The sequence below is a fragment of the Anser cygnoides genome, chromosome 1 (assembly GCF_040182565.1).
Source record: "Anser cygnoides isolate HZ-2024a breed goose chromosome 1, Taihu_goose_T2T_genome, whole genome shotgun sequence".
Lineage (NCBI taxonomy): Eukaryota > Metazoa > Chordata > Aves > Anseriformes > Anatidae > Anser > Anser cygnoides.
Window position 1 is genome coordinate 79,928,603 of NC_089873.1, and position 25,682 is coordinate 79,954,284.

A 25,682-nucleotide genomic window follows, 5' to 3' on the forward strand; every position below is an offset into this window, starting at 1 on the left:
ACTCAGGCTGAACAGGAGCCTTCTTCTGGGTACCAGAAGTCACCATCTTCTATCTTCCCATTCTCCAGAGGCTGTGCTTACCTTAACAGTGGGGATGGACACTGCCAGCTTCTCTACTGCATTTGGGGTCTGACATTCTTCAAGCTGTTGTGTCTCAGAGAAGAACCTGTCCATCTCCCTTTCATCTTCACTGCTGCTGCACAGGTGTAGTAGGTTTACTTGGCAAGGTTTTGGTAGTAGGGGGCCATAGGGGTGGCTTCTGTGAGAAGAATCTAGAAGCTGCCCCATGTTAGGTAAGGGCCCCACTGCTGACCAGAGCTGAGCCAATAAGCGATGTTGTTTACGCCTCTGTGAGAGCATATTTAAGACGGGAAAAAAACGCTGCGCCACACAGCAGCTGGGAGAGTGAGAGGAGTGAGGAACAGCCTTGCAGGCGCCAAGGTCAGTGAAGAAGGAGGGCAGGAGGTGCTCCAGGCACCGGAGCAGAAGTCCCCTGCGGCCTGTGGTGAGGACCATGGTGAAGCAGGTTATCCCCCTGCAGCCCATGGAGTACCACGGTGGAGCAGGGTTCCACGCTGCAGCCCGTGGAGGAGACCACGGTGGAGCAGGTGGACCTGCACCGACGGAGACTGCGGCCTGTGGAAGACCCCTGCTGGAGCAGATTCCGGGCTGGACCTGTAGCCCGTGGAGAGGAGCGCATGCAGGAGCAGGTGACCTGGCAGGAGCTGCTGCCCGTGGGGGATCCAGGTTGGAGCAGTTTGCTCCTGAGGGATGGACCCTGTAGTATGGACCCATAGCTGGAGCAGTTCTTGAAGAGCTGCTGCCTGTCAGCAGCCCACGCCGGATCAGTTCAGCAAGGACTGCATCCCGTGGGAGGGACCCCGCAGCACAGGGGACGAGAGTGACTGAGAAGGAGCAGCAGAGAAGCGCTATAGACTGACCATAACCCCCATTCCCCTGTTCCCCTGCGCCGCTCGGGGGGAGGAGGTGGAAGAGGGTGGATGGGGGGGAAGGTGCTTTTGGTTTCTTTCCTTTGTCTCTTGCTTCTCTAGCTTGTTAGTAATAGCAATAAATCTTACTGTCTCCTTATGCTGAGTCTGTTTTGCCCGTCACAAGAATTACTGCGCGATCTCCTCGTCCTTATCTCAACCCTCGAGCCCTTTTCATTGTATTTTCTCCCCATTCGTCTTTGAGGAGGGGGAGTGAGAGAGCGGTTGTGGTGGAGCTTGGCCGCCCACCTGAGTAAAACCACCACAACAGCCTGTTTACTTCCTCCTGTAAGTCTTCTACTTGATGATACAGCTCCTCCAATAGAGCACACCTCCTGCAGGACAGAGGGCCATCTCTTCTGGCATCAGAGAGAGGCTCCAGGCACTCCCAGCAGTTTGGGACTTGGAAGGCTACATCTAACATTTAAAGCTTGGTTCGCATTGAAACTTCCACATTAAAGGGATAGACGGGCCAACAATTTCTAGGAGAAACAGCTCTAAGGTGTGTCACTACCATACCCACGACTGTTACAGTGATACAAATTCAACTGAGGACCCTTTCTTTATCCCCTTCTACACAAACTGCCACCTCTAGGAGGCATACTCGAGGCCTGGTTCTTACATAGGCCTCACCCAAGCTAGAGGGTTCTTGACCCTCCCTAATTAGGAGAGGCTGTAACAAAGGCTTCAGGTATCCTGTGTCAAGAGCAGATATCATGCTCATTAGAAGCTGCTAGAGCTTTCTCTGGTCCATATGCTTGTGGTTCTCCTTACCTCATCCTTACCTGACAGCAACAGGCAGTCTGAGATTTTTCAGAATGTTCCCAAGAGTTTCCCTAAGATACGGGACCCTAAAAGTCCAGAAACTCTCAAAGCATAACCCACAGACTTCTGCACAAGCTAATACATCTGTTGGCTGCCTCTGTTAGGTGTGCTTCAGTGAAACTTTCAGTGCTTGGTTTTGCCTGTCTAACATACACAATCCATACACAAATGTGACTTTCGTAATCCCCCCAAACTCCAATAGCATAATCCTTGCTGTAGAGCATAGATGGAGTAGGCATTGGCCTGGGGTAGTCCACAAAAAATATCTGGAAGAAATCCATTTGTCCATAAAGCAGAATGCTTTTTCTGGTTCTCTGTTTTCTATGAAGGAAAAAAAATGATGTGTAGTTACAGGTTGACTTGGTCACTACTACCCTGTATCCTCTGCTAAATTGCCACTGTGATTTGGAACAGAGTAAGGACATCTAGATCTTGGCTCTAATTGCAAAAAGCAGAGTCCACTGACTGCCAGTGGTGAAGAACTTCATATTTCTACTGTCCTTCCACTTTTGCAAGTGTGTTTGGGCATCTCAGGTGTGTGTAGGCCTTTCTTGATTTGGGCCGAGATGGTAGGTTTTGTCAGGGAATATGAGTAACGTACCAGTCATGAATAATGAATTAAGGTACTGATTATGACAATAAAATAAAATAAAATAGAGCAGTACATACTACAAGGAATTCTTTTTCTTTCACTGTCTTCCATTTCTCAAGCAGATGAAAAGATTATTCAGACAGTGAAACCAGAGGGAGGCAAGAACTGCCCCATCCGCTGATTGAATGATAAAGATGAACTGAAAATCACATACTATTTGAGCAGCCTTTGGAAGGGAATTGGAGAAGTGATAGTCTTAAGAGAGCACAGAACCTTTTACAAGTTGAGTGACGTTAAAAATCCAAGATGATTTTTTTGTCAGTTAGCACTTGGTTCACATGAAAGACAGATGTAATATTATCATTGAGGTTAATCTGAATCACATTTAAAACTACAGACTTGCTTCTGGGAAAACATCTGAATGTTTTGGCACCAGGAGGTGCTGGTTCATTATGATTACAGTAAGAAAGACACTCAGATTCTGTAAAGCATCGCTTAAAAATGTCATTTATTGGAGCTAACACTATACGGAAACAAACAATAGTGTAGATAATCTTGTGTCCGTCTGGGACTGGGAGCCCAAAGCTGTGCAACAATAGATGGGTCTTCAGTGAGAACACACCATACAGAGCCTGCCTGTGGAATGGTTACCCAGCATTTTCGTCTTTTGAGCTCTTATAGGATTTTCTTAAAAGAAAGCATTTCTTTCTTAATTTTTACTATCCAACAAAAAGGATGTTCACATGAGAACTTGTTGCTGCACTTTTATATAGAGGCAATGCCATGTGAGCGGTGTAATTGCCAATACCTGGTAGGAGCTCAAGACAGGCTCTTGATTACAATCTACAGGCTAAATTCATTCAGTGGCCAAGGTTTATGTGGAGCACAGCACAAGCCTGAAGGCCAGGCAGTATGTGCAGCACAGCACAGATTTGGACAACTCAGGTTGACTGCTCTGTGGATCACTAATTCTTCAATGTACAATGGACTTCTGGTCTGCATCACTACCTTCTGCCCCTTGATCCACAAACAGTTGGCCTTTCCTACAGATGCTGTAAATTGCAGATTATACCATTAAGATTTTGGGCTACTAGAGAGATTCTTTTATACAAAGTAATTACTACAATTAATAATATGAGAGTAATAAAACAAATAATGGTTGTGAGGATAAGTGTAGGATAACAGTGACATTGGAGCTAGGACCAAAAATGATATCCTGCCATCAGTCTCCATTCCCAGTTTCATGTACCCCAGTAAATGATGGTGCAAATTTCACCAAGCTGTCCAGTTGCTTATGAGGTTTAGTAGACAGAGAGGAGCTTTGGTGTGTCTGGAGGGCAGAGGTGGAGTCTTTGGTGTGTCTGGAGGGCAGGAGACTGGCACTTCATGTATATTGATATTCAAAATGCAGAGATCAAAAGCACTACTGGGAGGCTTCACATAGCAGTTCTGTATGAGATAAAACAAAGACTTTCTTTTACATATGGCATAAATTGGGGCATGTTATGAGGGATGTTGTCTTGCTCCTTTAGGATTAAGTAATGGCTCCTGGTCCATGTGTCAAGGTTTCCGCAGGGATGAGTTTCAATTTAGGGGTGTGGTGTTTGCACTTGCCTCTGGCCCTTGGGGTGTCATCGGGCTCAATCAACATCCCAGACTGTACCTCATAGAGCTGATGTCCCAGCAGAAGATGTTAGGATAGGAGGTATAGACTGTGAAGCGTACGTTGTTAATGAAATTGTTTTTATCCTGCAGTAGCACTGTTGGCCAGTTACACTGTGAGAGGGGAGCGGCACATGCATTTGCTCTTTTAATAATGCATTGATCTGTTTGATTAGATTAGCTCCTCAGGGGTGGTAGGTATATGTTATACCCAGTATACTTCATGCTCAGCAGCCGACTGTTGGACCACTGAGCCTCTAAAATGAGACCTGTTGTCTGACTGGATGCAGGCAAGTGGGCCCATACGCTGCCTATGTAACACAGGCCTTTCTCTGTTCTTCTGTGATCAGCATGTGCAGCTGGGAACACAGCAACAAAGCTGGTATATGCATGTACCATCAATAACAAGTTCTATAATCTAACAGTACACTTTATATATCTTTATGTATATATAATGTATATACACACATACGTATATATACATATATAATGTGTATCTAGGTATACATAAAATATAAATATATATTTTTACATTCCTTTATATATACTTTCTCTAGACATAAAACAAATCAAATGACAGTGTCAAAAAATGGCAACCAGCAAATCCCCAAAAGATATGAAAACACATGGGAAATGATGTCATCTAAAGAGGCAGCTTCTGTGTATGTAGTGAGAGGGGTCTTCCTTTTCTCACATACTTCTGTGTAAGATTGTTGGGGTGGTTGGTCCTGCCAAACCCTACAGGGCACTATGAAAATGCATGGGGCATGACACATTGACTTATGTCCAAATGCACATGAATTATTTAATGTTAATCACATATTAATTAAATGGACATCGATGAAACAGTCATTGATGAAATGGACTTCTGTTAGCAGTAAGCAGCAGTCATGGCCAAGAGGCACATGCCTGAATTAGCCATCACATGGAGGGTTGCACACCCCTGTGCAGGAGTTGCTGCCTGCCTGCAGCTGGGCATGGCCCCATAATCGCCAGGACTGACTGCAAGCTGATGACAGGCTCCTGCTTTACAATTAGTTAACTAAGTTCGTCCTGTGGATGAGGGACGTGTGCAGCACAGTAGCCTGCACCTACTGTGCCAGGTTAGCTGCTCTGGGGATCACTGACTCCTGGATGTACAATGGTGTTCTGCTCAGGATCACCAGATTGTTTGAAAATGCCTCTATAATATGCTTGTGCATTGTATTATCATCCTAGTGCATTCACACACATTGTTTAAGCTGTCTTTGATGTGTTCTATAACAAGATATCCAGAGATTAATATGTTTTCATTATTTCTGTAATGATTAGTACTCAGATTTTTTCCCAAGAAATGTCTGTGTGCCAAGCATTATAATTTTAACACATTGGACTTGAAAATAAATTAACAGATAATTAAGTACCAGCTAAATTAATGTTTCTTTTTATTAGTTGAAAGTACAGCAATTAACAAACATTCAGAAACTTGTCAGTGAAAACATGTTGACTGGGTTCTGTTTTCATTTGTGTGGGTATGAATATGCATTATTATTATCAGGGGTCTATGAGAGGTTTATATGGGTATGGCTGTTACTTGACCATTAACCTTTGTGTTCTCTCTTGTAAGATGACAGCAGAAAAGATGTGGGTCGCTAAAGAGTGTTTCATTCATGAATAGGCCCATACAGGTTGATATGTCCTACAAGGAGCAGGACCAGTATCATTCACAGCAGTTACTGTGTGGTGGTGAAATGTGCACAGCTCCTCAGATGCCAACATTGCATATGACACCTGTATGATTACAGCTTGCTGTGCTCTGCACAGTATATGGAAAGCAAACCCAGTGGGTGGGATTCTTCCATCAAGCTGCAGGCTGGAGACAGATGCCAGTCAACTGGTAAACATATGACATGCTGCTCATTAACTCACATGGTAGATGCACTCCTCTGTGTTGTGAATTACAGGAGGAGCTCTGGCTACAGTACTATTTCATTGACTCTCTCCTTGGCTCAGAGCATGACTAAACCCATCCAGCGAGTCGGACCAGAGCGCTGATCATCTGTCTTATGCTCTCAAGTGCCCATGGGACAAAGAAAAGTGGAAATTACAGTGATGGCAAAGTGTTGACACTGTGGTGAGGGGCATGAGATGGGGGAGCAGGAGTATGTGTCTCACACTTTTCATGAATCTTGACGTGGCTGAGAGGACCTGTTATCCTGATGGTGTCTTTAGGTAATTCCCAGTCAGAAAACACTTCAGTTAGGATACCCTGGGGTCCAGAAACAGAAGGGAAATCAGTAGTGCCCTGTATACTCATATGCATGCTACTGTGGTGGTTTTACCCAGCTGGGCAGCTGAGCTCCGCCACAAACACTCTCTCACTCCCCCGCATCAAAGGAAAAGAGGGAGAAAATATGATGAAAAGGGCTCGAGGGTTGAGGTAAGGACAGGGGGATCATTCAACGATTATTGTCATGGGCAAAACAGACTCAGTGTAGGGAGATTAATAAAATTTATTACCTATTACTAACAAGCTAGAGCAGTGAGAAACAAACAAAAAACCAAAGTAAAAACACCTTCTCCCTATCCACTCTCTTCTACCTCCTCCCCCTGAGTGGTGCAGGGAAACAGGGAATGGGGGCTGCGGTCAGTCCCTAACGCTTTGACTCCGCCGCTCCTTTGCAGTCACTCCCTGCCCCTGGTCTGGGGCCTGGTCCTGTGGGGGCTCTCCATGGGCCACAGCCTCCTCCAGGCCACCTCCACCTGCTCCACTGGGGGCTCCTCCACGGGCTGCAGTGTGGAGATCTGCACCATGTGGGACCCATGGGCTGCAGGGGGACAGCCTGCTCCACCAGGGGCCTCTGCACAGGCTGCAGGAGAACTGCTGCTGTGTGCCTGGAGCACCTCCTGCCCTCCTTCTGCACTGACCTTGAGGGATGCAGGGCTGGTTCTAACTCCTCGCTCTCCCAGCTGCTGGTTTTTTTTTTTTTTTTTTTTTTCCTTTCTTAAATCTGCTCTCACAGAGGCACAAACAACATTGCTTATTGGCTCGGCTCTGGCCAGCGGTGGGTCCCTTTCGGATCCGGCTGAAACAGGCCCTTATCTGACATGGGGCAGCTGCTGGACTGTTCTCACAGAGGCCACCCCTGCAGATCCCCTCTACCAAAACCTTGCCACATAAACCCAATACAGCCATATGGAGCTCTTTTAATTAATTGTTTACTTGTAAGTCACTTGCAGCTACTTTGGAAAATTAAACCTCATGAAAGCTTTTGTACTATTTCGCAAGTTTTGTTGTTTTTTAAGTGGACAATGTATTTATTTTTAACCTTCTGGTGTGAAGAGTCTGCTGATCTGCATGGGGAGTATTTTACCTCATTAATAGTATGATTTGTTGGGGTAAGATGTATTTGCCAAATAAAATGTTAGTGTAACACCCTATGGGTAACTGGGTTATTATTTCATTGGCTTGTGTAAATGCTAGCTTGTAAAAATGAAATCCTGGCATCTTCCCATTTCTCTAGAATTAACTGGACAACAGCAAATACCTAAGCAAACTCAAAATTTCTAAGTCTACCAAACATTCTGGAAATTTGTAAACTGTATAAAGAAAATGAGAAAATCTGAGGCTTGCTGCTGCTGTGTCGTTCATCATCTTTCCTCCTTATTACTTTTTCTTGTACTTGTGGTATGACTCAATGGTTAAAGGTTTGTCCCCCATAGTTTCGGGGGGATATTCAACTGAATTGATGATGTCTTGGACAGTATGTGAGTTCTGAAGCTGGAATCCCCAAATTTCTGTCATGGCTTAATGAGGATCAAGAAGAATTGCAAGAGGTGTGTGAACCTATGTCTGCCTGTACATAGGTGCGCACCCTCAGTGATGCTTGGTCTAGTCAACATTGGGTTGGAGCCTCTCATCAGGGGGCAACTGCACCTCTTCATCAGGGCACAAGCCCTGGTAGACCAGTAATTTACTTTTCATTAGTGGGGCCTAAAATATACCTTTTACTGTCACCAGCAATTACATTTGGCTGCCCAACCAGCTGCACACCAGAAACATCCTTGGCTTGGCACTGCAGGGACAAGCTGGAGGTCTATAGGCTTTGTTGTTAGTCTGGAACAATCTGTTGGTTAAGCTACCAAATGGCTACATAAATTGCCACCCTTGCCTGGGTAAGAGAGGGCAGATAGGAAAGTGTATGCTAGAGACTCGGAAGACCCAGAAACAGGGAATTCCCTGAACGCTATTGAAGTCCTGTGCAAGTCTTGTAGTTCCTAGCCACCTTGTAACCACACCGTGAATCAACCATGTTGAGATCAAAGTAATAGTTGGGATGGATGTATACCCAGGTACCCAGCAATGCCTCTGGGCTTAACCAGGATCCACTCAAGGAAAAGAGCATGGCTGTTTTCAGTATGCACAATGCAGTGATATACAGCAAGAATGTAAGCCCAAATATATGGGTAATTTGCAGTATAACTATAACCTATTTTGCTATTCTTTTTTTGTTATTCCTGGATATAATACCTTTCATTCTCATCCCATCGTCTGTGTGGTTAAAGCTTTCTTTCCACCCGAAACATCCTGAAATAGAGATGACATCATTTATCATTGCCCAGGGAAGCACTCTTGACAGTTCTATTCTGTTACCTCATTATCAGATCACAGTTGTGTCACTTCACATTAATTGTGCCTATCTGTGCCAGCCTGGATTAGTTCTGTAGGGGCAATTTACAGTATCGGGGTCGTTATGCTGCTCTGTTGCCAGCTACCGGCTTCTGCTTGTCACCTGCACTGCCCCTGGGCAGATTGTGACGTCTGAGGAGAAGGCTGACTCCAGATAGGTCAAGCACAGAGCCACCTCAGCAAATTGTCTGGTTCGCAATTCAGCTTTGGGAAGTGATATTCTTTCAGGAAAGATTTTTTTTTTCCATAGCATTATTTTTGTATGTGTGTTTGTCCCTTCCTCTTCTGCTTTCTAGCAATGGCTAAATAGCAAGTGTCACTCTGTCTCTTTGTTTCCTGGTGTCACAAACAATCGGAAATGATGTTCTCAGAACAATACTTTCTCTGAAATGTATATATTTTAAACTAGTCCTTTCAAAGTCAATGGAAATACTTCACTAGTAGGTCAGCAGAGAAGTAATGAACGAGATGTCATGAGAGCAGTCTCGCTCACTGGACAGTAGAGGGCACACCGTATTTCATAGGTCTCAGCCCTGTGGCATGTTGTACTGTGCAGATAGTCCTGCTAAATTAGCACTGTAGGGATTTTTCCTTCCCTAAACATTGCAGACTTTATAGGAACTGCTTAAGAGGTGCTTTATTGAATGTCACGGAAGTCAGGGTTGGTGTCCACAGAACTAGCAGCAGAAAGTGCTACAGCTCACCTTTTCCTCACTAAGCCCTACCCTAGTGCCTCACCCTGGCTTTGGGCTGAGCTCACATTTCAAAGGACACAATGGAACAAGTGGGTCAACACCAGCTTGTCCTGCAACCAGGTTTGATATTTCAAACTACATGTTCTCCTAAATTCAGATCCTTTAGCCATGGGCCTAAGGAAGACACCTGGCCCCCATAGCCAGGGAGCCAGGACAGCTGGGATGCCTAGGGCATGGCAGGCAGGCTACTGCCCCAGTACTTTGGCAGGGCAGTGGCAGCAGCAGCTCCCATGGGGCAGTGCCGGGCAGGGGATGAGTTCATCCAGGGAGGCTGCTTGGGAGCAGCAAGTGGCAGGACTATGGTGCAGGTCCAGGAGCCCAGGTGAAGATTAGGCTGGGCACAGGCACACCTGCAGCATGGTGCAGGCAAGGCTGCAAACCCCAGGCTGAAGTGACATGTAGCACCAAGGCACAGGGTGGGCTTCCAGGGCAGGCCATTAAGGTCTCCTAGTGCTCTCTACTGCCTCCCCACCCATCAGGGTGTGCTGGTCAGAGCCATGGAACTAGGCTGAGGACCCTGAAGCCAGATGTGGAGAGGGAACTGCACCTCCCATGAGGAGTCCCAGAGGGGTAAGGGGGGATTGGAAAGCTGATCAGGGAGCCTGGGGTTGGTATGACTTGCAGGCAGGGTTCACCCTCACCCATAGACACAGCCCTATGCAGCTGTCAGCATGGAGAGGCTGTCTGGGGGTGGTGATGAGCCAGGTCCATCCAGGAAGTCCCATCACGAGACATGACTGTAGCAGAAGCCAAAGACCCATCCAGGAGCCAGGTACAACAAAGTTCAGGCCTGAGCATTAATAATAGGACTCCTGGGCAGAGGGTGTGGGGATGCACAGGTGAGGCCAGTCATGGGAATTAAAGACTAAGAGAATTTTTTTATCAGTACAACTAATCTGCGTATTTTAGTTCCTTATCAGTTCTTCCCAGCTCTTACTCATTTCCTGATTCTCCTGGTTATCCACATTGTGTAAAAGTTAGTTTGCTTTTGGGATGCCTTTTGGAGTTAGGCAATGAATTTCTGATGAAATCAAGTCCAGGTGTAGTGTTGGGGGTAGTTCGCTGCAGGGGTTGCTGAACAGTGATATGACCCAACCACCAAATTGTTTTGCTGCTTTCCCCCTGCCAAGTCTAGCATCAACCCAGGAGGCTACTGGTAGTTTAGAGCAGTCAGAGATGCCCCTTCATCCCCCTACCTGTGGACCAGGATTTTTATCCTTTGTTTTTATCCTTCCAGGTCTGGAAGAAATGATAAATAGTATGTAAGTTAATTTTGTGGATAATGCTAAATCAATTGCTTCAAATCTCTTACTTCCACAGATCATTTTTATTTGTCCATCCTAGCAATATTTCTGAAACTGGTTCCAGCAATGGTCTTCTGTTGATGTGGCCAGGAAGCTTAGCATATCAACAGAATTTACATAAAATCTTCACCAGTGATTTAGTCATGTATGTGTAATTCTCCCCAGGAGATTCTCATTTACAATAAAGATTTAACCTTTAATATTTTTTTTCAAGCTTTATTGTTTTCCTTGGCTTGTTTTGGAGGCACAAGGTAAGGAGAAAAAAATATCTATCCATACTGTGTGTTAACTGTTTTAAAAAGAATAGTTTTAAAAAACACAGCTTTTGATTCTTTCTTGCAAGCCTGTGATGTTGCCAGTGGTTCTGATACTAATAAGTTTTGATAGCTAAAACAAATAACATTTGGTCACATTTAACTTTATAGTTCCCTTATTGTAGTCTTGCCATGGAGCTAAACTTGTTTGTTGATAAATGAAACCATCAGAACAGAGACAGAAAGTTCTGTGTACTGCTTTATTTTTTATCATTTCTCCAGGGGCTTATGGTGAAAAACTGCAGTGCATATTATACGTTAGATTTCTTCTCTTCTCTGCTATTACAGATACCTTGCCATTACCAATTTCATTCAGTACATAATTTCTATGTAGTATTTTAAAACTCTGAAATCTTAAATGTGTTACATTACATGGCTTCTTACTACAACATAGAACACCACACTCTGCGATGTTATCTGTAATGTATGGCAAATCGGGGTATACACAGGTAATTCTATATACGGATATTTATAAAACGCTAACTGTAAGTTTAAAAGAATACAGTGCAACAGAAATAAAATACCATATACTTCCTCCTTGAGTGCATAAGTTCAGTAATACAGTGTTGGATCAAAGGCTCTTTCAGCCAGTCATCTAGTCTAACAATTACATGAACTCAGAGAAAGATATGGAGTGAACTTCCCCAGTGACATTTTCCAAGCTCTCCCAATCTCTGGTTAAGAAACTTAGAGAGCAAATGGTTACAACCCATTTATTTTTCTGCTTTTCACAGCTTTCTGTGTCAGTTATTTTTGTGGCATATTGTGGCCAATTTCATTTCAGGATCTCAAAATGCTTTACACATTTCACAAGTGGGCAGGTGATGGTAAGAAGTCATACTATGATTTGTAGTTCTGGAAATGGAGCTTTAATTATCCTTAGTCCTCAGACTAAGGGGTGGAAAAAAGACGATATTCAGTTGTTTCATGTGTGACTTTCTTTTCATCTGTACAGAAATTATTTCAACTTACTCTAATGGAGGACTTTGTGAAATTGATACCACATGCTTTTGGCTGTTTGCAGAGGTGATAGAAATATTCTGTAGTGGCTGTAGATTTCTCACAAGATTGACACAGACCACATTATTCCTTACTTTAAGGGCTCAACTCTTGAACTCCGGTAAAGAAAATTATTTTTGGAATATTACCAAGTTTTGCGTGGTTTATTTGCCAACATGTATCCATGGATAAATTTGAAGGTTGCACCTGAAAAAGCAGCACTGGGTGACGTTGAATTCAAACCAGACTGAATAAATGTTGCTATGAAGAGGGAAGTGCTGTTTTCCCCAAAGTAGATACATAGGTCTTCCATTTAACATCCAGAACTTCAATGACATTTGGTCTTCCTACCTCAAAGTTGATCTTCCTTCTCTGACCATGTTTTCTGACAGCAATGGCAGTGTAAATGCTGAACAGAGAAGTTTTTAACACAGGAGACGAGACCTCTGCAAGTGCCATGCACAGCTCAAATCTCGTTCTTGCAGGAGAACAGAATAACCCCAGAAATAACCCCTTGTGGAAGTAAATTAAACTGAATAAGATATGTAAGCACTGTATTTTTACACATGCAGGCCAAGAGATTACTCAGCAGATGTACTGGTTGAGACATCTTTGCAGCTAGTGATAAATTCTGGTACCTCCCTTACTTCTTCAGAACTGTGGACTTACTTATAAGAATCTAGTGGTTTAACTAAAAACTGTATGAAATAGCTGCTGGCTTTAATTGCACGGATTTAGATGGGTTGTAACTTACTTGTAGCATCTTTGTCTTTAGCACACAGATTCCAATAGGCAAATTGTATATTCTCACACACAAAGTTAAAAAACATTATAGGTCTATTATTTTTAAAATGTTCTAGTAAGTCTTAAAAATCATGATTCCAACAGCACAAGACTGAGGGTGCAAGGAAAATTAGGCTTAGTAACTTCATAAAATCTTCAGAAAGAACCTGTTATTTATTAAAATGTGACAGTTTCCTGTCTTCTGGCTTCTTAATTTCCAAGTGCAGAGCTTTCTATTTTTTTATTTTTATTTTTTTTAGGTTTATGAATCATGTGCAGAGAGAGAAACTCTTCTGCAGTTTTTTTTTACATTAGTCCCTTTTGATGAGTCATTTTAACACAGATGCTCTCATTTAATTCTGCTGGTGCATCAGAGGCTCAACTTGATCACAAGTTTTTGGAACATGAAATTTTTCTAATAGCAGGAAGCTGTCAGAATTGGTTTCTCCTTTGTCATATAATTTCTTTGAAAAGGTCAGTATGGCCCTATCTTCTGGGCAGAATTCATTAAATTATAAATATGTTGGTCAAGGTTTAAAATCAAAACCTTGTTTGACAGAATAACCACGACCTTAACAATCACTTTACCGGGATCAGAAAATATGGCCTTGTGTAAGTAAAAATAATAAGGACATTACTTTCAAAAATCGATATTTCACAAACATCTTTCAAGTTACATAAAATACATTACATTATTTTTTCCCTTTGTTTTTTATAGGTTTGTAAAATATTCTTAAGTAAATACAGAATCCCTGTGAATTTACTGGTGACAAAAATAAGGACTGAGCCAGGAGCATGAATCAGCACAGTTCTTTTGACTTCAAGCCGTTTCAGTTTACAAAGTCAAGGACCAATTTCTTGTTTGAAATGATCTATAATTTTCCTTTATATATATATGTGATTTCACAAGATATAGGTAGACTAAATAACATGTAATTTGTGGCCTGATTCTGACGGTGTTTACCTTACCTAGATAGAGTACCCTTCAAAGATGGCCAAATGAAACCGAGAGAAACTGTCTTTTCCCTGTTCATGAATAAATATGCCTTTCTCCTTAAAAATATTTTTACAAATAAAGATACCCTTTCATATACACCAGTATTTCTTGTAGGACATTTTCTGCATTGACTTAGCAGTGTCCTTTTTAGTGTGGGTGAAGAGAATGAAAAGAGTAGTGTGCCTTAAATCTAGACAGAGACTTCTGTCAGTATTATTGGGCACCATAACGCCCTTGCTAATGAACACATTTTTCTGAGCAGGATTTCATCACATTTTGTAAAAGATTTGTCACAATACAGAAACCTATCCAATCTAGATCAATTCAGAAATGTGGTTTACCACAGCATGCATTCATAGAAATATTTTTTGAATAGTATTGCTTAGAAAATAAACCATATAGCTAGATAATTATTCCAATAAATAAATAGACTTATATTCATTCTGATCGGTCAGTATTGGGAAAAATGTATAAATCCAATGGTTGTTTATTGCTGCCTATATGGACCTGAGGGTTATAATTCTAGGTGTATCTCCAGTAATGAGAGTTTACTCAATGATAACCATGATCAAAAAAAAAAAAAGTATAATAAATTCAGTGGTGAAAATTCTCTTTTTTTCTCTCCTGCAGCCTGTTTGGCTGTAAGAATCCTGCTCAAAATCTCAGGCATGAAATAATATTTCTAGCTATAAGAGGTGCTAGATTGTCAGAAAGACAGTTTGCAGCAGTGCTGATGCATCATGTAGCTCTTTCAGTTTTTGGAGGGAAAAAAAGAGGCAAGAACACCTAGTAAAGTAGGTTCATCCAATACATAGCTTTTCAGTTCCATCATTTTGTTCTGTCTTATTTTCTTGTGTTTTCCAGAAAATTCAGTAAGTGAGATAGTGAAATAGTTTTAGAAGTGTTCTTGGTCTCTGAATGTCTATGTGAGTGGTAGGTATGCACATGTGAACATGGTGAAAGGATATCCATGTTCAGCTGAGTCCAAAAAAGGTATCAAATGTTTCCCAAATGAAAGGCATTTGGGTTAAAAAAAAAAAAAAGTCACTGTTTTAGTTAATGTGTAATCAGAATTGCGCTGCCAGATTATCATCCATCTCACCTGATGTACAAGTGTTTGGTGGAAAATTTTGGTCTCAATTGCACTTCATGAGATTCTTGGGAAGCAGTAGTTCTTGCTTTCTTTTTTTCCTCAGGAGGCACAAAAGTTTGTTCAAGGTCAGAGACAGCCTGTGAGCAGGAAGGAAATTAATTCCCACTAGTAAATTCTAGGTTGGTCTAAAGGAAGGTCTTAGTACTTGTAAACTGCCCCACCCTTGTCTCTTGGAGTAAAGAGCAGCCTAGAAGATTTAAACATGAAGCTGAAGGATCATGCCATTATTCTACATTCCCCTAAAAAAAAAGCTTCTGTCTAGAACAGGAATTGAAGATACAAAATAAAAAAAAAAAATAATAGTTGTTCTGTACACTTCTCATTTTTAGCCGGGTAAAAGATAAAGATAGAATCACATGCAGATTTCAACAAGTGTGGGAAAAGTGTGCAACAGGGAGCAACATTAGGGTTGAGGAAAGACAAGGAGCATCAGTGAAAGTAGGATTGTAGCTGAAGCAGAACTGAAAGCAGAATGAATAGAGGAAAAATACAGATCCCTCATAAGCACACATTGATTTTAACTATGTGGGTAATTGTATCCTGTTCAGTAGAGCTCTTTAGGATTGCTTTCAATTCAATGATTTATTTTTTTTTAATGCTTTGAAGATAACTAGCCCTTGTGGCCTGTGTTAAAGAGAGTGGATTATTTATTTCCTATGTGGTATGCAAGCTTTAACAAATGGCCCATTTTTGGTGAGATGCTAAGCATCCATAGCTGTGGATTTCTTGTGTAATTCCTGTGAATTTCAGTTCTGAATTTAAAACTATCCAGATTTTTGTTTTCTTCGAGCAGGAAGCAAAGCGAATTGGGCTTTGTCATTGCTCATTCTTTCATTGAATGCCCTAATGAAGTTGTCATGAGCACTGAAACTTCAAGTAGTTAATATTACTGCCAAGTAGTTAAAAATAGTCTCAGTGTCTATGTTTTGGAGCAGGAGAATTTTCCTTTTAATTTATCAGTCACAGTGACCATGGCTCATTATTGTGTTTTATGGGAAGATTTAGAACATTTTCCATTTAGATGGAGTCTGCTCCTATAGTTGAATAGAACAGAAGTTCAATATGTATTATGAATGTGTGAAGTTTATATGCAACTGGAGAGCCTAAGATGCATTAAGCATTGAAATAATCAGCTTCGAGGAAGTTGAATACTTGGCCAAGTTCTGCAGAAGACCTCAGAGTACAAAAGATGCTGTCTTTTAGCTGAACTAAAGCTCTAGGAGTTGGGAAGAAAACCCAACGATCTTATCAAATTGTGAATTTCTCAATTTGAAAAATAAAGTTAATCTCCAAAGACAATATATTTGACAGATACCACCATGAACAAGTTAAAAAGCTGTACAGTTTTAGTTTTGTAGTTCCTCTGTTAGTGTTGCTCATTAAATTTCCATAGTGAACCAAATCAATCCCTGAAACAAAAAATAGTATGAAGCTATTTCTATCAAGAATAATTGGCTATATTTTCCCTCAAATGGGCTGAGTCATAAGATAAAACTCTGCTGACATACTGATAATGTAAATCTCTTTTTATGGAAATACATACTTCTACATGTGGGACTTGAGCATTTTAGATTTGAGGAACAAGTATGCTCTCTTCCAATTGCCTTGGGCACTTTTGGGGAGGAACTTTTTGTCTTATGATGTTGACTAATTTCTTTAGTTTTATTCCCCAATACAAGATACATCATAGTCAGAATTGTATTCCTGATAGTACAGAGCTCTTTAGCACCTATCATTATGATTTATGCCTGCAAAATAATATGTACTCTGTGGTATGGTAGAAATTATTTCAGAATCCTGTCTGGCTGAAGTGCTGCTTGTACTTCTCCATTTTTTTTTTTCTGGTTTCCAGAACTTAGCATGGTCTACATAAAAGCATTTCTTTGCCATAGGTGATTGCTTGTGAGCTTTCTGATTACTGCTTTCTATATCCTCTGCATATCTGTTCCATTCTCACTTTTCTTAACCTGCCCCCAGGGTATTCAATTAGACGGTCTCTGGGGTATCTTTCTGTGTCCAAACTGCCATCTGAAGAATTATATAAAGATCCTCAATTTCTGCTTTTTTTTTTTTTATTAGTTTCTCCTTTGACTAGCTCACCTACTTTTTATATGATTGTTTTCTTTTTATTAAGAGCTATATATAACATCTACTAACATTTCATTGCCAAGGTTTTTTTTTTTTTTCTTCCTCTTTTTTCCTATGTCTAATGTAAGCTATGAACATACATAATATCAAGGGTTATTTTCATTCCTCACATCCCTCATAAATGATGCACACCATAGTACTGAGCTACAGGAGTCTTTAGTCCTTTCCACTGTTCTTTTCCATCACTGTGGCTTTTATTCTGTGTTTTGCCAGTCTTTTATGTATTCTAAAAAACAAAGGAGTGTCACTGCAATAATTAGGTTACTCAGTGGCTGAAGGCATTTTACAGCAGTAGCAATATTATTTCCTACCCTCTCTCCCCCAGCTCAGCCTTTCCACTGATTGTGCTAGTTCCTGTTCACCTGATACCTGTAGCCATCAGATATGAACATCTTTAGAGTTTTTGTTTGTCCTGTACTTAATACAGCTTGACTCTTATTAATAAATCAGTAATGATAGAATATCCTGAGTTGGAAAGGACCCATAAGGGTATTTGAGTCCAACTGCTGGGTCTCGTCAGGACCACCCAAAAACCAGACCCTATGTCTGAGAGTGTTGTCCAAACACTTCCTGAACTCCGACAGGCTCAGTGCTGTGACCACTTTCCTTGGGAGCCTGTTCCAATGCCCGACCACCATCTTGGTGCAGAACCTTTTCCTAACACCCAGCTTGACCTTCCCCTGTCCCAGCTCCATGCCATTCCCTTGGGTCCTGTCGCTGTCCCCAGAGAGCAGAGCTCAACGCCTGCCTGTCTGCTTCCCTTGTGAGGGAGCTGCAGGCTACCATGAGGCCTCCCCTCAGCCTGCTCTGCTCTGGGCTGAACAAACCAAGAGACCTCAGCCACTCCTCACACATCATGCCCTCTAGACCCTTCACCATCTTTTTAGACCTCCTTTGGATGCTGTCTGATAGTTTTATGTCCTTCTTATCTCGTGGCAGCCAAAGCTGCACACAGGACTTGAGGTGAGGCCGTACCAGCACAGAGTAGAGTGGGAATATTATGTTGATTCTTATTGCTGCATTTCATCTAGGGAGCCAGTTTGTTCATCTGTGTCAAATCTGTTGTTAAGTACAGAATCATTAAGGTTGGAAAAGACCTTCAAGATCATCTGGTCCAACCATCACCCTACTACCAATGTCACCCACTAAACCATGTCCCTAAGCAGCAGGCCCAACCTTTCCTTAAACACCCCCAGGGACAGTGGCTTCACCACCTCCCTGGGCAACCCGTTCCAATGCCTGACTGCTCTTTTTGAGAAGAAATGTCTCCTGATTTCTAACCTAAACTTCCCCTGGTGCAACTTGAGGCCATTCCCTCTAGTCCTATAGCTAGTTACCTGTGAGAAGAGACTGACCCCCAGCTCCCCACACCTTCCCTTCAGATAGATGTAGAAAGCAATAAGGTCTCCCCTGAACCTCCTCTTCTCCAGACTAAACAACCCCAGTTCCCTCAGCCACTCCTCATAGGACTTGTGTTCCAGGCCCTTCACCAGCTTCATAGTCCTTCTCTGGGCATGTTCCAGGGCCTCAATGTCCTTCTTGCACTGAGGGTCCCAAAGCTGAACACAGTACTCAAGGTGCAGCCTCACCAGAGAAGAGCACAGGGTTAGGCTGAACCTTAGTTCAGCCAGAAAAGCTTACTTAATGCATGAGTTCATTTGAAAAGAACAAAAATGGAAGGTTGGAAGACTGCCTCTTTGAAAAACAGAGCCACAGTGTTAACAAACTGGTAACCTGGGCAAAGTGGTTCATCACTCAGAATGAGAGGACGATCCTCAGGCCTGGCCCTGATGCCCATGGACTCTGTCCATGGAAGCACTGAGGATAATTCCCAACTGCTCTCCAGGCAGAGAGAAGGAGGCAAAGGAAAGTGGAGATCATTGTACTCTGGCAGATGAATAGCACGCTGTGGACTAAAGCATGCTTTACTCTCTGCTTTTGTCATCTACCTGGTAGTTTTAGCTGGCCAGAGGTTTCATAGCATGCAATGAAAAGCCATAGCTGCAATAATGCCATCAGCTCCAATTTTCATGTGAAAAAAGTGGCTAAGCAGGCTTCTCTGACTCCATTTTCACCACATTTGGGGTGTCAGTGAGGAAGCATTCTTTCTTCTCTCCAAGTAGTTTGCCCTTGTCTTTGTTTTCCAGAGGTTTCATTCTATAGAAATGCCCTTCTGCTGACTTGTAAGAGCCGCCTCATGGCATTATTGCAAATGGGCCAAAGGCATACATGTATGTGTGTGTGTGTATTAACTCATTCACGATCTCAGCATCTGCCACTGTGAAACTTATTAAGCACAGACCTTCACCTTCTTTGCTGATGCTGTTGCTTATAGAAACTGCAACTATATTAATTCTGAGGGCATTTCTTGCACTGTGTAAATGAATTATTAGGCTCTTTTACACGTTATGTTAATGAGATAGAACCTCAGCTCATCAATTTGGTGTTTTCTTCTTGGCAATAAGCATGCTGTTACGTTAGGAATTTCTTTATTTGTGGTGAATTAAAGAACAAAACAAAACAGATTACAAAATATCACCAGGGATTGTGAAAGTGGCATTTTGCTGCCCAACTTGTAAAATTTTTGGCTAATGCCTAGAGGAGAAGTAGAGTGTATATTTTTTCCTTAGGACTTTTCTGCTCATTTTGTCTTTCATCTTGTATGACCACCTCCTTTCAAGGGCAAACAAACTTGGCTGTCTTCCTGGGCTTGCAGCTGCTTTTGTAAGTTTTCTTTGAAAGAGAGGAGAGCAGCTTGAACACTGAATTTGGATGTTGCTGCTCTGCTGGAGAGGGTGGACTTGGGTGGGGGAGCAGAGAAGTAAACTCTGCAGTTCTGGGGCTGTCAGGAGTCAGTGCGGGGCTGCAGTTCGTGGGCAGACAACTCTAGCTCATCTATCAGGTGCAGCCTGGACCAAGGGTGAGTGTGGATGGTAATCAATACCCCATGGATTGCCAATGAGAAACTGGCTGTGTGCTGATGATGTGGAGGTAAAAGGGAGGAAGAGATTCATTCTGGTAGTTGGGGTACTATGAGGGTACTGGGTCCTTCTGCATTGCCATCGTATCTATCTATCTATCTATCTATCTATCTATTTATCTATTTATTTGTTTTAGGTTAAGGCATAACAGTTTTATTTGTTGTATGGCTTCAGCTGCGTAATTGTATTCAAGTGGCAAGCCACTTTCTGTTTACTTTCGGTTCCTTAGGCAGTAGTATCCGATCACAGCAAAATCGTATTCTCAGTGGTATTTGAATCTTTCAAGTATCGTATCTGTGCTGAGATACAGCATAGCAGGATAGCTGCCATCAGCCTCTGGAACAGTATGGATGCTAAGAGGCTGGAAGGACAGGAGAGCAGGGGCCTTGCCAGTACTGGGGAGCCAAAGGTTTGGAAGTATTGGGTACTTATAGGTATGGGCAGGCTAAGCAAAGGTCATTATAAGGCGTAGGAGGTGAATGGGGCTAAGGGGATGGGGAAGGGATCTAAGGGATCTTCATAATAGAGCTGAAATGGGAATCTTGCAGCTGAAGAAGAGAAGAAGAGGTCCTGACTTCTGATGTCTCAGGGGTTGTGTAGAAAGAGAAAGTCTGGAGTCTGGCTGGCCCTACTGCTGATTGAGAATGACCTTGCCCTGCTCCCTAATGCTCAAGGGGAAAAAATGAGAGCTCTGAGGGAGCAGAGCTGTTGCTGTGACCTTCCTAAGTGTCTCATCTCAAGTGTGCCAGTGTCCTACCCACAAGCGGTACTTCCATGTTCTCAATATTCTCCCCCCCCCCCCTTTTTTTTTTAATTCAGTAAAGGATTGGGAGACAACTTGCTATTTTTCCTTCTACCCTCATAGAAGTCCTTTTTCTATTTCCTTTAGTACTCTTAGTAATAGGATGTGTCACGTTATATTCAGAACTAGGTGGTATAAGATCTCCCGTCTATATGCGGGGATGCTGCTGAAACTAACCTTTTCGTAAGTTATCTTTGTTTTAAGAAGAGGAAGGAGTGAGAGCACTGGATAGAAGCATTCAAGCAATGCAAGACAGATTGCAGCAAGCTCAGGATGTGGAGATCAAACCTCCTGCAAAGCAATGGTTAGGGGAAAAGTTATGTGCAGGGTGGCAGGAGAAGTGTGACATTTCCATAGGAGTGTACCATGTGATGTAATACTATTTACTGCAAACTGGGGAAAGGTAAGTGCACTAGGAGTGTTCTGTGGCTGCAACAATACCTTTTAATGCCTTAAAAAGTAAAAACATTAAAAAGGAGGTGGGAAAAAAGTACATGGGTTTAAAGAGCACATATATAAGAGAGTGATGTAGCACATACTACAAAAGGTTAAACAGATGATGTATTGGGTGGTAACAAGTGATAGAGACATAAAAATATTTATGCTTTACTGTATATCTGTGCATTTGGGCTTTATTGAGACACATTTTGTACTGAAACTTCCCCTGGTATGTGACGCACATGACTTTTTGTTTATCCAGACTTTTAAGTTCAGCTTTGCTTTGAAGAGTTGATCTGGCAAAATAGCATCTTGGTAGACTTACATGGATTTGAATGTCAAACTTACTCTATTTGCAAAGGAGAAATCCAAGATACTTTGACATTCCAAACTGCTGTAGATAACAAATCTTTTTGCCCAAAAGAAATGTCTATATCAACAGATTGACATATCACCAGTGTAATTTTTATTTTATTATATATAATAATATATTACTTATATTTATTTATTTACTTTCTTGCCTGCTTCTAGCTGCAGCACAATGGCTGGGTGTTCATGTAAGAGCAGTGTTTTTTAGGTTTCAGAGTGAACCACAATGGAAAACAATAAGGCAGGTACACTCTTTATGACTTCATCAGATTGAAACAACAGGTGTTTGTTTCAAGAGAGATTACACAGATTCCAAGGCAAAGGGTGGCACACATCAAGCATGTAAAATTAGTTTGCAATTTGTGCCAGCTTACTTAGTGGATAACTTGATTTCAGTTATAGGATATGATTATGCAAACTTTAATTAAAAAAAAGTTTTATAGGATATAGAAAACACAAGAGAAACTGATGTCAAAGTGATTTGTTCTGGTTCTCTAGTTCTAATGGTAATACAACCAACAAACTAAATAATCTTTTTTATTTTTTTATTTTTATTTTTTTATTGTCAGTGAATATACATCGAATGCAGCTGTCTGGATTAAAAAAAAAAAAAAAAAAGAAAAAAAAAGTCCAGATCACTTTTGATTAGAATTGTACTTCAAATTGTTAGAATGTGATGGATGTGTTTGGATGAGGTGGAAGTTTGCAGTTAGGTTTAGATTTCTTTTCTGAGCAATTTATAACCTTAGCATTAGTCAGATACCCAATCTCCAGTCTCTTTCAGGATATATAAATAAATGTAGTGTAATATATGAGCAGTAAAATTTATGACTATGATTGTTCTCACTGGAGTCTTCTGCTTGCATTTCTAAATAGAGTGTACAGAGGAGAATTTCTTAAAACATACAGAGTCTTGGTTCTTTCCACAGACATGTGGTAGCAGTAAGTTAAATTCTGCAGACTTTACACAGTAAAATCTGTTACTTAATATGATGATTAAATGAAGAAAGTAAGAGTTGCAGCTCTAGGATGAAACTAGTTCTCTGTGGGAGAGCTATCCAAAGCTTATCCTCTCCTGTCTCATTATGCTGACCATACTGTACTGCTTTCAAAGCCATAGTTAGTTATTTACTGATTTTCCTTCTTTCTTTTTTCCCCCTTCAAGCTTTCCCAAGAAAAAAAAATAATAATTAAAAAAAAAGAGGCTTGGAAGGAGGAATACATTTGCAGGTTGGGTTCTTCTCCCTTGTTGCACTTCAGAGTGAGGGAGGAAACCTCCTTTCCTGTGGGAATGATCTTGCTAGGAAACAAACAAGCAAACAAACAAAAAAAAACACACACAAAAAACCAATTGGGAAATTCTGTAAATTCTGTATCATAAGCCCTATTTATGGCTATTTGCAGTATCTATGAGGATTCTAGGGTGCTGTCAACCACACTACGTGCAAAATGTGGTGAAGTTAGGGAAATGCAAGAAGATGACAGCTGGGCCCCTGCATCTCATAAAGAACAGGAAAAATGTAGTAAAATTCTTTTTACATCTGCTGGAAGGAGAACTGAACACAAGCATATTCTTCTGGGATAGAGTGATTTCTTTCTTAATTTTATGGGGCAAGTTTTGCAGCATGCTGATATGTAAAGCCACTGTTTCAGCTATCCTCCCTGTTACTCTTGAGATGGGCAATGGCTAGTTATGTGAGTAGCTTCCTTTCAGACATTAATGCTGATCCAGCTGAAAGTGACCCTGAGGGTCATACTCCAGAGAAAGTTAGCAGGACCCTTGGTAGAGTCATCTGTCTCCAATGCCAATTGTTTAATGGCAAAAATGTGGAAAGAGGTTTTTTTTTTTTTTTCTTTTTTTAAATTACGATATTGCTGTATTGCTAAGGTGTGGAAGAAGAAGGTAGAATATTAGGGTGAAGCAGACTTCCTCAGTCATTTAAATCCAAATATTATGGTCTAGGAGCTTTATGCTACATTAGGCTTACTCAGTGTGTTCATGGTTACAGAGCTCATATTGATGCTGTTGATGCTGTTCTTCATTGGCCTGGATTTGAGCTGGGAAAGCTCTGAAAGAATAATGAGGAAAACACAAACTTCTCTTCCAGAAATAGACTGAGGCATCATGCTAGTTTATTTACTGTTTACATTCTCTGGTTCAAGTAATGATATTTTGATTAAGTCTTTTCCAAACATGCTTACATCTGGTTTGGCTTTGTCATCAGTGTGTAAGCTGCATGTTAGTAGGTGGAGTGCATGCAGAGATTCTTGGGAAAGTGGTAATGTAATTATAGGGGAAAAAGTAGTAGTAAAAATTAGTGGTAACATTTGCTTTTTTATTTGGGAAAGGGCTTCCGAAAGGAAAGTGAGTTAACAACAACTATCTATGGACTGAAGAATGTTTTTAGAAAGTCTTTGCTCAATAAGCCTTCCTCAAGAAAGCAAGGATATGAGGGGATAACCTCAGAAAACCAAAGAAGATGTTAGGAAAGGTATAAACGACTTGTGGCTTCTCCTGGCCTCAGGTTCTGCTAGCTCCGTTGCCCGTACTTACACATCCAGTTGTGAGCATAATGGATGCCTCCTCCTGGAAACCTGCAGTATGTCTGGAGCCAGTTTAACAGAAACAGATGGCGGGGAAGTGCTACATTCAGAAGCTGGAAGCACCAATTGCTGGGGAGCAGCCTGATTTATGAGATTGGTTAAGAAGTCAGTGGCTGCCAGGAAGTACATGAGATGGCCACTTGCTCCGACAGCATCTTTCAAGGTAGTGCATCCAGAACCGGTCCAAAAAGTGCTGGTCCTTCTTGCTGACTTTCTCTGGAGATGTGGAAATTGTTACAGTGGAGGTAGTCACTTCTGATCTCCTTGCTACAACTGTGTGGTCATCCTGAAATCTAAAACAGTGCTTGGACAAGTGAAATAGTCTTTCATCCTATGATCCACTTGAACTTCTCTCAGTCTCAGGCGCTACTTCAGAATTGTATTTTCTGTGAAAGAAAGAATATACTGTCCCGATATCTTCATTTTACTCTCTCCTTCTTGTATTGTAACAAAGCAGGGAAAATAGAAATAAAAAATGTCTACCAGTAATCATTTAAAAGGTTTGTTTTTTTTTTTTTCTTTTAATCCTCTGCTATGTGGCTAGTTCCATATCCATATGCAACACAAGTAATGGGATCATCCAAGAACAGTTTTTGAAAATGACCCATATTCTGACAGTTAAGTAGCTCAGCTTCTTCAGTGCTGGGCTGACAATCACAGACTGATAAAATGTTTACACATTTCCTGGAAGAAGGCAAGTCCCACTTTGACCTCTTCTAAAGGAACTGCTTATTGAATAAGGACTGATTCTGTTTGAGTACAATGATCTGCTTCTGTAGGCAGTGTAAATAATAGCAAACTTCTGCTGGTTTTAATTATATCAAGTAGCATTTCATTCAAAAATGATTCCAGCTAATTCAATTCACACATGTAATGCACTGTACTTATAGAATTCCAATTATTTTAATACGTCTCAGTATTTTAATTCCTTTCGAAAAGAACAACGACAAAAAAACAACCCACCCTGTAGAGAATGCCCCAGTCAAAACTTGGGACTAAAATAATTCAACCAGATTCTACCACCCTAGGTGTCACCAGTTGTTCTGCAACAAGTCTCAGGCTCTCTGTGCAGTAATCATGTGTGTGAAGGGTATTGCAAAATAGGCAATCGGAAACAGTTTCACTCTTGCTAGTGCTGAATCAAACAGAATGTTTTAATATAGAGGCAAAAATGTTATTAAAGTAGAGGCAGGTTTAATATCCTTAATTTGAATAATTATATGGATTTTGTGTTTATAAAAGCATTTCTAGGAAATAGTGACTTTATGGCATGATTGTTACTCAGATCAAGCCTATTG

At 41.4% G+C, this 25,682-nt stretch overlaps 1 protein-coding gene across 4 annotated transcripts in view; it reads left to right on the forward strand.

The window, feature by feature from the left end:
- Positions 1-18,682: 18,682 nt before the first annotated feature.
- Positions 18,683-25,682, forward strand: part of LOC106045459 (solute carrier organic anion transporter family member 1A2) — a 57,419-nt gene continuing 50,419 nt past the window's right edge. For 2 of the 4 annotated variants that reach the window (XM_048046799.2, XM_013195967.3), the window contains exon 1: positions 18,687-20,110. In XM_048046799.2, the coding sequence (XP_047902756.1) occupies positions 19,963-20,110 (148 nt within the window). In that variant the 5' untranslated portion in view covers positions 18,687-19,962. Of the gene's footprint in view, positions 20,111-25,682 lie in introns of all 4 variants that reach the window. The other 2 variants (XR_007157758.2, XM_013195965.3) reach the window with 2 other exon arrangements.